At 33.8% G+C, this 12,851-nt stretch overlaps 1 protein-coding gene across 5 annotated transcripts; it reads right to left on the bottom strand.

Annotated features, from left to right (window-relative positions):
- Positions 1-682: 682 nt before the first annotated feature.
- Positions 683-5,017, bottom strand: LOC111377244. Of its 5 annotated transcripts, XR_002699684.1 has the most exons (5): positions 4,745-5,011; positions 3,434-3,864; positions 2,637-2,921; positions 1,454-1,607; positions 683-957 (listed from the first exon to the last, which is right to left on the bottom strand). XR_002699684.1 is itself a non-coding variant. In XM_023000308.1 (4 exons), the coding sequence occupies exons 2-4, from the start codon at positions 3,830-3,832 to the stop codon at positions 865-867; spliced, it is 777 nt and encodes a 258-aa protein (XP_022856076.1). In that variant the 5' UTR covers positions 3,833-3,864; positions 4,745-5,013; the 3' UTR covers positions 683-864. The 5 variants fall into 5 exon arrangements, 3 of the variants coding, with proteins under 3 accessions (XP_022856076.1, XP_022856077.1, XP_022856075.1); XR_002699683.1 differs by having other exon boundaries at positions 1,454-2,921; positions 4,745-5,017; XM_023000308.1 differs by lacking the exon at positions 1,454-1,607 and having other exon boundaries at positions 4,745-5,013.
- Between the last annotated feature and the right edge of the window lie 7,834 nt (positions 5,018-12,851).

Here is a 12,851-nt window from a genome sequence, read left to right as displayed (position 1 = left end):
GAGACATGAAGCTTATCAACACAATCAAGGACTCTCAAGAGCTTACATCTCCCCACGCGGTCGAGGGTTGACACCCTTGTAACATATCATCCCTCAAGTAATCTCCATTAGGCTTGGACTTCCTAACTTGATCGAGGTTGAGCAACATCCCACTACAATATTTGGTGGAACCTTCAAACACTATCAAGGCCGAGTCACTACTTTTTTCTAGGGCCATAAGGATATACATCCTCATCCATACCTGACGATTTTAAATAAAGATATGTACGAAGATCTTGGAGTCAAGAGAGGCAAGGTGAGAATCTATGTAGAGAATGGTAAAAGGTAATTTTTCACCTGTCAGTCACAATTATACTCTCTCTCACTACAAGGTACTATGTTTACACTGAAGGAAAAATGGAGAGTTCCCCGCCCATTTCTCAAAGTCATCGGAGCACGAGGGCATTCCAATAATGGTATTACGGTTTATATACCCACGCATTTATTAGTATTTGAAAAGTCTAAATCATCGACAATTATTATATAATGTGTTTGGCATGTCAAACTTAATTTCTAACGTGCTATATTACTTCTATATCAAAGTATTTATCCATTACTCAAAATAAAAATTGCATTCTTAACCTCCACCAAATAACCTAACAATGGGAAAATTTAATCTGTCTAAAGTACTGTAGCTAAAGTGTAAATTAAATAAAAGTTTTACTTTCTGATGTGAATACTTTACAATGTTGAAAATAATACTCTGGCAATACAAAATGAAAGTAAGCTTTCACACCGAAATAAGCACATTTTTAGTACCATCTTTGTTGTTTATCCTTATCTGAAGGGATAAGGAGACGCCGAGGCACAGCCAAAGGCGAAGGATTAAAACTTTCCCAGGGGTTGTCGGACAGCTTTCTGTGTAGCGGTAAAACACTGCTTTATAAGCATCAACTCATCCCATTTTCTGAATTCAACCTACAGAAAATATTCATATCCAGCAAGTCTATGAAAAAAATAAGCATAATCTTGAAGTTGCATCCGGCTTGCATAAAAACTTACTAACTTTTGACAAGAGGCATCTTAGCAATGTAGAATACTACAATTCACCAAATAAATTGACAAATTTGGAAAGTCTACTACTGTTTGTAAACATAAACATAATAATACTCACAGTGAAGACATAAAATTTATACCTCTATATTTGGAAATATGATAAACATCCACACAATTAAGTTCCTAAATTTTGTAAAGATAATGAATATCCACTTCCTTCAACACCATCATCTTCAGATACATACATGCATTCATTTATCTAAAATTCCAAACAAAAGGAAAAATGCTTGCATATCAAAATGTAACTAAAAAATAAATAATGTTCAGCTATGCTTCTCCCTCGAGAAGAAAGAAATGTTGGCAAATCCTGGCGAACCTAGAATTAAATAATACATTTGCATGAATTAAATAATGATACCATGGACTGTATTGCCCAGTAGTTTATGCCACAAGAGAGACGGCAAACCCTGGCATCATCTTTAAGCCTTTGAAAGCAAATGATGATTGCCTGTGGCCCTGGAAATGCCGGGATTGAAGATTGATGAATAAAATCCTCAATGGAACTTAACAAGCTGCCAGAAGTGTATGGAGGAAATCAAACTCACATTAGTTAGTTAACTAAGAATCAATATCGACATCTAAATAGTTGTTTACCAGTCAAAGCTCAATACAAATAGTTTTCAGGCCAGAAACTCCATTACAGTTTAAGCAGAAACCTCTTTGAAATAAAAATATTTAACTTTGTGGATGCCTTATAGGTTTTATTACATGAACATCTTGAACCTGAAAAAGTTATACATAATGCTTTCGACCCCAAAAAATAGTTCTTATGTAGTGAAAAGAAACTAAATATGCCTTTTACAGTAGAAATAACAAAACAACACATTAGGCAAAGAAATCCAAAGCGGGAAGGTATACATCCATATCTCGAAAATTGGTCTACATGAATTAATTGATACGGACTTATATAGATTCTCACAGTTTCACAGTGTGATCTTTATTACAATTTTGAACCAGAATAAAATGGGACTCAGTCCTACTAAAAATGCAAAAAATAGAAGTTTTAACAACTATTATCCAGCAAGGGTACCAGTTTTAGAAGAAATCAGGTACTTCAGCTCCATCAAATGTTCATCATTCGATATATGGAGTGTAATACGAAGATTTGTCAACAAAGCTTCTTGTTCCCAACTTAAGGGACCAGATGCATACAATGCTTCCAGAGTGCAGCGATAAGCATGCAACTCTAAGCAATGGATACTAGCTTCTACTTCCTCTTTTGGAGGAAGCGGACAATTTTTTACCTCGACGGGATCAGAACAAGACTCTGCACCACTACAAACGGTACCTGACACTTGGCGAAAGAGTGGTATAAAATGACTAGCACAGTTGTTTGGATTCTGATCATTAACACTACAACTACCAACAGAACAAGCATCACTGTCAGAATGACTAGATTCTGAGCTTCTAACTTTAGAACAGCCAAGAAGAATATTTTGTTCGGCTTTCTCCATTTGATTAAATTCATTTAATCTATTTTTAAAGGATGCATGCATGTATTTTTCACCCAGAATTTCTCTTGGGTATGCAACAGCATCTACCTTTTCAAGTTCGGAGAAAGCAACCACTCTATGCCTCCTATCATCTTTCTCAATTGCTCTTATTTTCTGGGCATGTCCATTATGCACTTCAATGATAGACGAGTAGTAGGGAGGCATCCTCTTCGAGGACCTCAAAGAGACTAAAGGAGATTCCCTAAATTTAGAATCATTCTGAGTGATCAAGCAATCTCTTTGTGTTTGACTTTTAGCCTTTGCATTAAATTGTTGATCACAGTTTGAAATTGATAGCTTTTTAGCCTTCTCATCCTTGCATCCTCTGGAATCCTGCAAACAGGAAGAGATAGCATATCAGTCAGAGAATGCAAAGCTGAGAACTATTCAGATTTATCAATATATCTGAATCTAAAAATCTCCACTCTCCATTTCCTTGAAAAGATATGGACTGCAAATAAAAAAGTTGCACTGCCTATAAGCAATAAAAGAATTCTATAGAAGAAGGATAACACGAATAATTGGGTAAAAAAAAAAGCAGTTATCAGATGCTATTCTTGCATTTAGAATTGGTATCTTATTGACAGGACATTAATTCAATAATAATAATAATAAGCTGGCAGTCCTCAGTTGAGATGAGAAGCCAAAAGCATTCCCTTCAAATCAGAGGCCCACAAACACTGAAATTTCACAGAAACAATTGGGTAAGAACATGAGCACAAGGTGTCATGCAGAAAAGACAGAAGAATCATATAAGCAATCAGCTTCCGTAACGGGATGAGACTGTCACAATGTAAAGCAAATATGGAAAAACTGGATCAATCAAGTATATGAAGTAAAAGTACCTTTGGCATTACAATCCGTTTATCATCATGCCATCTCTGTCTCATCCTAATGTTGGTTCTTTTGACGATTAATTCCTGGGAGCACCCAAGTAGCCTCACCAAATACTGGCATCCATGCAAAACCTTCAAAATTGTGGCAAGCTTCCAAGAAATACCATGAAATACCTCCAAAACATCCCCAGCTACACAATTCTCTATACGTAGCAACGGAGGTGGACGTGGCCTCATAAACTTCCTTGATACCCGTTCCACAGCTAGTTCACTTTCCGTCCCAGGATAACAATCATATTGCACAGTATAAGTATGGCCATCAACAGATAGTATCTTGGCATTACGCCACGAGACTGGAGTATCCCTTTTGTTCATAACCTCCACGTTACTCAATATTTTGAACTTCATTATAGGTGATAATGTACACACGCAATAAGAATCTGTCAAAACCAATATTAAAATGTCATGTTACAGGATATGAATCAAGAACTAAACATTAAAACAGAAAGACAGGTCTGAAACGAACAAAAAGTAAGCAAAACTTTTAATCTGCATCTCATCGTTGACACATACAAATATCAAGAATAAAAAAATGATTTTCTTTTTCATGAACTATTGAATCACATCATATCAAACCTCAAATCTTTAATCCATATAATGAAAGAAAGAAACAATAAGAGTAATGCTATTTAGAATTACTGGTGCCAAGCGTCAACCTAGGTGGTAACTGTAAAATATTACATGATAGATTCTGTTAAATCCAAGGTCAAATGATTCATTTATTTGAACTTATCAAGCGTGATCATTGCTACGTAGCATTATTCATTTAAAAATATCATCTAATTTTTAAGAACTTGTCTCACAAGCATAAATCTAAAATATCCAAGATACTGCAAGAAAAATAAGAAAAAAACATAAGACCTTCATTTATTCCGGTAATTAAATTTTTTTTTTTTCACCATGACTTTCTGATACAAAACTACTTCAAATTAAATTATTTTAAAGCAGTAATTCATCAAATGCATTTATAACCATAAGTGACTATTTAAATATTCTAATCACACAATCATGATTCTTGCAAATATCTTTTAAACCATGTTTACTCAACAGATAATCAGCAAAAACTAAAATGTGAAATACTAAGCAAAAACGTAAAAGTAACCTTAAAATGTTTAAAATTGCATCAATCAATGCAATAATCAAATGAATATCCAACAAATACATTAATTACAAAATCCCCAATTAAAACAACGAAACTTAAAAATCAAATTTCGGCTTTAAAGCCCCGAGAATCAAAACCCTAAAACTGAGATCACTTACCTTCTGTTGCAATTCAAGGAATACTTTAATCTCGCAGGATTTTTTCCAAGTTTTTTTTTTAATATTTGACGTTCTCTAATTCACGATTTTCTGAAATTTAATTTTGTAATCTAGGGTTTGTTTATTTAATAAATTTGTAAATTTATATCAGGTAGAGGTTAATTTGGGAATATGAAAAAGGCAATGCACTCTCCCTGTTTGTGTTGGAAAGGGAGATCAGTAGGATATTATAGCCACGCGCCTCCTAAAACGTCGCCACACCGCCTTCTTCTTCTTCTTCCCTTTTCTTTTTTTTTTTTTTTGAATAAAGAAATATTTGATTTATGACTTTTTTCAATATAATATAAGAGCTAAGCATGATTAATTATCTTGACAAAGGTGTTGGTGACATGGATAAATAAGGATCCATGACTAAATAGCTAAGTTACACGGAAAGGAAAGTCTTAAAGATACGATTCTTAATCTAAATTTTCAAATAATTTGGTCAAAAGTTTTCTAATACTTTTTATTAGGATTTTTCAAGGTTTCGAACTATATTAATTTTGGGGATTTTCATGGTCATTTTTTAAAATTTCTACAAAAATTCAACCTTCCAAATGTGTCTGAAATGGAAATGCTAATATTTTTGAAGTTCTCTTGCAACCTAGTATAATATTGACCTTTAGGATCCGTTTGATTGTAAAGATGTAATTTGGGTGGAAAAAACGAATTTCAGAGAATTGAATTACACATAAATTGTTTTCCTGAAAATTGTAAATTATTGTGTTTGATTAGTATAATTTTTTACATGAAAAATGTTGAAATAAAAGTATTTTTGGATGTTCGTTTGGCTTTATTTTTTATTAAAATTATCAATTAAATGGAAGAATTTTTTGGTATTGGGGATGAAATTTGTTTCCATTCCCAACAAAAAAAATCAAGAAAATAATCTATCTATTGGTGTTCGTTGGGCTTTATTTTACATGAAAATTATCAATTAAAAGGAAATATTTTTTTACAATAATTCTTAGAATTTGTTTCCATTGTCAACAAAAAAAAATGAAAAAAAAAATTACTACAGTGGCCTTGAAAATGAATTCTCACCATATATCCAAAACCTAGAAAATGTCTAGGTGGCACGGAATGGTAGAAAATGTTTTCCATGACAAATATTTCCTATCAAACACTACAAAGGTGGAAAATGTTTGAATTTTTCCTAGTTCCATGGAATTCATTTGGTATCAAACATAGCCTTAGTTCACGATCATTGATTGTACAAAGTCAAGATAAAAATGAAGGAGAAAGTATACTAATTATTTTTTTACTATAGTTGCTCTTTCTTAATCATGCTTAACTCATTGTACCATGTCTTAATACACATTGCTACAATTACATAAAATAGTTAGGGCAGGTGCGACAAAACATTTGATAGATTTTGATTGGAAAAAAAAATTATGAAATGTGTAGTTAAAATTGAAATTTACCAACTGAAAGTTGATGGAAAGATAACTCAAAGGGCTACAACTTTGATTCAGACACAATCTTCTAGATAGATCGTTTTACATGTCAAAAATAGGTTCCAATATAAGGCTGAAAATCAATGCGTAACTTTTTCAATTGGGAATTGATTTGTGAAGATGTTTTGGTCATATTTCACTTCTTTTGACTTCAAATTATACCCAATTGACTCCTAGATTTCTTGAATCATCATACCATCGCCCATCTCATTATGGATTATTTTCAACTTGATCTCTGAACTTACACTTTCTTCCATTTTGGTCATTTTTTGCTCTTTTCTTCTAAATTTCAACTTTTCTACCAAAATGCTACATGAATCAAAGTATAAGTATAATGAGTGCATTTTTGTATCAAATAATAACACGAATGGAATAATTAAGGGGGAAAATTATGATATTTTGCACTCTTATCATGTTGAGTGGATATTTTTACTAACTTAGTCACAAGTTCTTCTAGTGAAGACTTCTTCTCATTTTGCTGAAATTCGGGTGGCACGATCTGAGCTCCATGATTATTATTCCATTGAAATCCTGGGTGATTTCGCTAGCCTGTGTAATAGGTGTTTTGATTTGGATTGTGTTGTTACCTTTGAAATTCTGAGTGTAGTTAACATCTTCTATTGTCTAAAAAAAGGAGATCATACATTACAATCAATACTCTCGGGGCTCCCTCCACAATATTTGCATTTTGGTCCTACTATTTGGGCTACGCTCATCTGATCTACCTTCTTTGCCAACGATGCCAATTGCATTGAAATTGTTGTCAAAGAATCAACTTCAAATACCCCCAACAGCTTTCTTTCCACTCGTCTTTTCAGTAGGCCAAAGTACATTGGTGAATGCCAAATCTTCCATGATTTGGTAGACCTGGTCAGCGGTTTTTTTTTTTTTTTTTTTTTTTTTTAAAAAAAAAAAAAAAAAAAAAAAAAAAAAAAAAAAAAAATTATCCTTGCCAATCGGATTCAGACCAATATAAAAGTACTACACCTGAAGTCACTTCTGCAACCCGTGTTGTGGGCATTGGCAGAGCAATCCTTTTGAGTCCAATTATTGAAAAGTAGTAATCTCATCATTTAGCTTTGCAATCCTTTTCGACGGGAAATATTTGCTAAGGAATTTCTGACGTAATTGGTTCCATGTAGTGATGCTCTAGGGTGGACAAATGTCTAATCATTCCCTTGTCGAGTTTCTCAATGTGTATGGGAAGAGCCTCAGTCTGATTACTTCGATAGTTGCATACATGTCCAGAAATCTTGATATATGAACATTGTGATTCTCCGTAGCTCTCCCAAAGAACTATAGCTCATTTTGGAGCATGTTGATAACATCATTCCTCAAGTGGAATAAATGTCGAATATACGATGCTAGACAGCTTTTTACAACAGATGATACCATATACTTGCCAATGAGCCTTGCATTTTCATTTACTGCATCTATGTTCGCTTGTGCAATTCCCGGATTAGCCCCGAATGGCTATTTGATTCGAATTTTCGTTTGTCATTTCTCCTTCTTTCTTTTTTGGTGTGCTTCCAACTATTGTCTTCTTTGAAAGTTGAATATTCGTTCGATCTCCGGATCAAATTAAGCAAGATCACCAGTTCTCAAACTTCTCATACGAGATTGTAATATTTTTGTAATAAATGAAACTAAATAAATAAGAAATACAAAAATTCAAATTAAAGCTAAAACTAATTAAATACAGTAGTCCCCGAAAAACGGCGCAAAAAACTTGATTGTTTGATTTCCCGCAAATGAACGGAATTATGAACAAGTAATATAATAGTGTGTAAAATATCGAATTAAATACGTAAAAGTTAAAAGACATCACCAAAATTTGACGAAACGTGATTAAATTTTTTTTCCAAAGTGAATCCGTCGCCTTTTTCTTCTTCATTGTTTTCTGCACATATGTATATAATCCAGCCTCAATTTTTGACTCTCCCAGTTGCCTCAGTTTATGTGTTTGTATATATATAATAACAGCCACAATGTTTGACCATGCAAAGCTGCCCTTTTTCTTTCCCGTTTTCTATGTCAATATATATTCAATTCGGCAATCGGCTACTCTTCAATTCTACCCTTTTCTTTGTAAACCTCAGCCGCCAATTTGTGTGTATATATAATATGATTCAACAGTAGACAGCCCTATGTTTCACTCCAAACTCCAAAGGATTCTAATTCCCTATGTATGCGTCTTTTTGGGTTAAAAAAATATCCAAGTCAGCCACCAATGTTTTTGTCCCAGTTGGAGTCTTTCTTTTGTAGGACTTTAATTGCTAGCCAATTAATTGGATTTCATTCCAATTCCAACTCTTAATTTGAGGTTCATTAATAATTTTTTTTCCAAGTCCTCAATTTTCAAAGTACAGAATTTGATCCCTCAACTTTCATTCAATGGCCAATTTAATCCTCGTGCTTTGGATTTTGCAATTTTCTCACCAACTTTTGCTTCTTTCTTTCAATTCCTTTGTCATTAATAGAGTTTTGCCTATTAAATATAAAATACAATAAATTAGGATATCATTTGTCAAAAAAACTATCAAATATTGCTATTTTAGACACCGAATAAGTGTAATACACTTATCGGTTTGTATTGAGAGATCATTGGGCATGAGAAAAAGCATCAAGTTATCTTTTGACTGATATACACACTCTTGAAATCGTTTAAAAAAAATAATTGATTATTGATCTTGTTTTAATCTTTTTTCCTAGAATCATCAGGTTGTTGGTTTTTCATAATGACTTTTAACTGCATTCAAAACCATCGTTACCACTATTACATTTTCATATATATGCTAGATAGAGACATGAAGCTTATCAACACAATCAAGGACTCTCAAGAGCTTACATCTCCCCACGCGGTCGAGGGTTGACACCCTTGTAACATATCATCCCTCAAGTAATCTCCATTAGGCTTGGACTTCCTAACTTGATCGAGGTTGAGCAACATCCCACTACAATATTTGGTGGAACCTTCAAACACTATCAAGGCCGAGTCACTACTTTTTTCTAGGGCCATAAGGATATACATCCTCATCCATACCTGACGATTTTAAATAAAGATATGTACGAAGATCTTGGAGTCAAGAGAGGCAAGGTGAGAATCTATGTAGAGAATGGTAAAAGGTAATTTTTCACCTGTCAGTCACAATTATACTCTCTCTCACTACAAGGTACTATGTTTACACTGAAGGAAAAATGGAGAGTTCCCCGCCCATTTCTCAAAGTCATCGGAGCACGAGGGCATTCCAATAATGGTATTACGGTTTATATACCCACGCATTTATTAGTATTTGAAAAGTCTAAATCATCGACAATTATCATATAATGTGTTTGGCATGTCAAACTTAATTTCTAACGTGCTATATTACTTCTATATCAAAGTATTTATCCATTACTCAAAATAAAAATTGCATTCTTAACCTCCACCAAATAACCTAACAATGGGAAAATTTAATCTGTCTCTAGTACTGTAGCTAAAGTGTAAATTAAATAAAAGTTTTACTTTCTGATGTGAATACTTTACAATGTTGAAAATAATACTCTGGCAATACAAAATGAAAGTAAGCTTTCACACCGAAATAAGCACATTTTTAGTACCATCTTTGTTGTTTATCCTTATCTGAAGGGATAAGGAGACGCCGAGGCACAGGCAAAGGCGAAGGATTAAAACTTTCCCAGGGGTTGTCGGACAGCTTTCTGTGTAGCGGTGAAACACTGCTTTATAAGCATCAACTCATCCCATTTTCTGAATTCAACCTACAGAAAATATTCATATCCAGCAAGTCTATGAAANAGGATTTTTCAAGGTTTCGAACTATATTAATTTTGGGGATTTTCATGGTCATTTTTTAAAATTTCTACAAAAATTCAACCTTCCAAATGTGTCTGAAATGGAAATGCTAATATTTTTGAAGTTCTCTTGCAACCTAGTATAATATTGACCTTTAGGATCCGTTTGATTGTAAAGATGTAATTTGGGTGGAAAAAACGAATTTCAGATAATTGAATTACACATAAATTGTTTTCCTGAAAATTGTAAATTATTGTGTTTGATTAGTATAATTTTTTAGATGAAAAATGTTGAAATAAAAGTATTTTTGGATGTTCGTTTGGCTTTATTTTTTATTAAAATTATCAATTAAATGGAAGAATTTTTTGGTATTGGGGATGAAATTTGTTTCCATTCCCAACAAAAAAAATCAAGAAAATAATCTATCTATTGGTGTTCGTTGGGCTTTATTTTACATGAAAATTATCAATTAAAAGGAAATATTTTTTTACAATAATTCTTAGAATTTGTTTCCATTGTCAACAAAAAAAAAAATGAAAAAAAAATTACTACAGTGGCCTTGAAAATGAATTCTCACCATATATCCAAAACCTAGAAAATGTCTAGGTGGCACGGAATGGTAGAAAATGTTTTCCATGACAAATATTTCCTATCAAACACTACAAAGGTGGAAAATGTTTGAATTTTTCCTAGTTCCATGGAATTCATTTGGTATCAAACATAGCCTTAGTTCACGATCATTGATTGTACAAAGTCAAGATAAAAATGAAGGAGAAAGTATACTAATTATTTTTTTACTATAGTTGCTCTTTCTTAATCATGCTTAACTCATTGTACCATGTCTTAATACACATCGCTACAATTACATAAAATAGTTAGGGCAGGTGCGACAAAACATTTGATAGATTTTGATTGAAAAAAAAAATTATGAAATGTGTAGTTAAAATTGAAATTTACCAACTGAAAGTTGAGAATTATACTTTCTTTCACTGTAAGATACTAATTCTCACATCGAAGGGATCATTGCAATAATTCTTTTTCCTTCCAGGTATTAATGTTTTGAGAACATTCACAGAGGACTTCCCTCTATACTATAGTGGTTTTTGAAAGCTCTTCAAGAGTGTCAAATTCTTACAATACTGCTTCGGATGCTCTGATGCTCAACTTTAGATTCCAGAATTGCATGAAAATGGTGACAAAAGTTTCTCGTTCCACTTCAAGTCATTTCAACAACGAACTAAGTGCTTTTCCAAATGATTGGGAAAAATGGACAAATACATTGCAAGAAATCTAAAGTTCAAGCCATTCAAATATCCTAACCTTGAAATGGACTGCCAGATTTTGATCCATTCATACCAAATTTGGTTATGACTTTGTTTAGATAGGCTTCTTGGGAAATGACTAGTCTATTTTCAGCCCGATCTCTCTTTATAACCATCCCCAAAATCTTCTTAGCACTCCCAATCATATGATGTGGCAGTCAAGTTAAGGTTATTTTTTCTTGACACAGCTTTTCCTTCAACTTCAGTTATGTCTAACTCGTTAGACACGATTCCATTGGGGAGTTACCAATCAAAATGATAAAGAAGTTGAGCTAAAAGAAACTGCTAGAAGCATGTCATCTACATACAGCAACAAGTAGACCTCACAGCCCTCCTTACTATCATTATAGTACATGCATGCATCATATTCACTCCTTTTAAAACCTATTTTCAGTACATAGGTATCGAACATTATGTACCACTGTCTAGGGCTTTGTTTAAGCCCTTACAGAGATCTTTCTAATTTGCACACACAGTTAGTTTTACCTTTCACCTCAAAACCTTGAGGTTGACTCATGTAAATATCTTCTTCCAATTCCCCATGTAGGAAAGCAGTCTTGACATCTAGTTGTTCCAGTTCCCAGTTGTACTGAACAACCAATGCAAGAACCAGTCTGATTGTTTTGTACTTTATCACAGGAGAGAATATCTCATTGTAATCAACCCCCTCCCTTTGAGTGAACCCTTTCACCACTAATCTGGCCTTTACTTAGGAGGATCACTAGGATTATTTCCTTCTTTCAATTTGTAAATCCACTTACATTGAACTATCCTATGATCCTTAGGTTTGTTAACTAACTTCCAAGTTTTATTCTCCATTAGAGATTCCATTTCTTCCCGCATAGCTTTTAGCCAACTTTCAGAACATTTTCCATTAACAGCTTCTTCATAACTAGCAGGTTCTATCTGTTCAAGGGCTTCACCTGAAACCAAGGCAAAATCAGTCAAGTTTAGGGATTCATATCTAGGATTTGGCCTGATTTGCCTCCTCCCCCGATCCCTAGTAAGCTGATAATTTTGATTAGGTGGCTGATCATTAAAATGTTCAACTTCAACTGGTTCAATGTTATCTTGAAGTTTAGTCACCTCTTCAGGTTCAGGTTCAGGTTCAGGTTCAATTTCAATTTCATTTTCATTTTCATGATGTATAGGGTCATTTTCGTCATTCCCAGGTGTAGGTGAATTTAGCCTAGTCAGCTTCACCTCAGTCTGAATACTCTTCTCAGTTTCAGATTTGTTAGTTTCTTCGGTTTTCTATTTTAGACATGGCATCTCAGATTCATTAAAGACTACATTCCTGCTGTTAATAATCTTAATGCCTTGGACCCCTAAAACCCATAACCTATAGCCCTTCACACCCTCAGGATACCCTAACATCACACACTTGACAGCCCTGGGCTCAAGTTTCCCTTCAGATTGGTGTGCAAATGCAGCACATCCAAACACCCTCAAGTGTTCCAGATTTGGAGGCTCTCCCGTCCACAACTCCTGTGGGG

The sequence above is a fragment of the Olea europaea genome, unplaced genomic scaffold, assembly GCF_002742605.1.
Source record: "Olea europaea var. sylvestris unplaced genomic scaffold, O_europaea_v1 scaffold1630, whole genome shotgun sequence".
Classification (NCBI taxonomy): Eukaryota; Viridiplantae; Streptophyta; class Magnoliopsida; order Lamiales; family Oleaceae; genus Olea; species Olea europaea.
The sequence above is the reverse complement of the archived record's forward strand: the minus strand, read 5'-3'. Positions and strand labels throughout refer to the sequence as shown.

Bases quoted from the DNA above. Each gene is read 5' to 3' on its own strand.
- LOC111377244 (XM_023000307.1), bottom strand. From the start codon at position 3,832: ATGAAGTTCAAAATATTGAGTAACGTGGAGGTTATGAACAAAAGGGAT. The intron at 2,922-3,433 runs GTACTTTTACTT...TCCTGTTTGCAG, and splicing joins AACGGATTGTAATGCCAAAG to GATTCCAGAGGATGCAAGGA.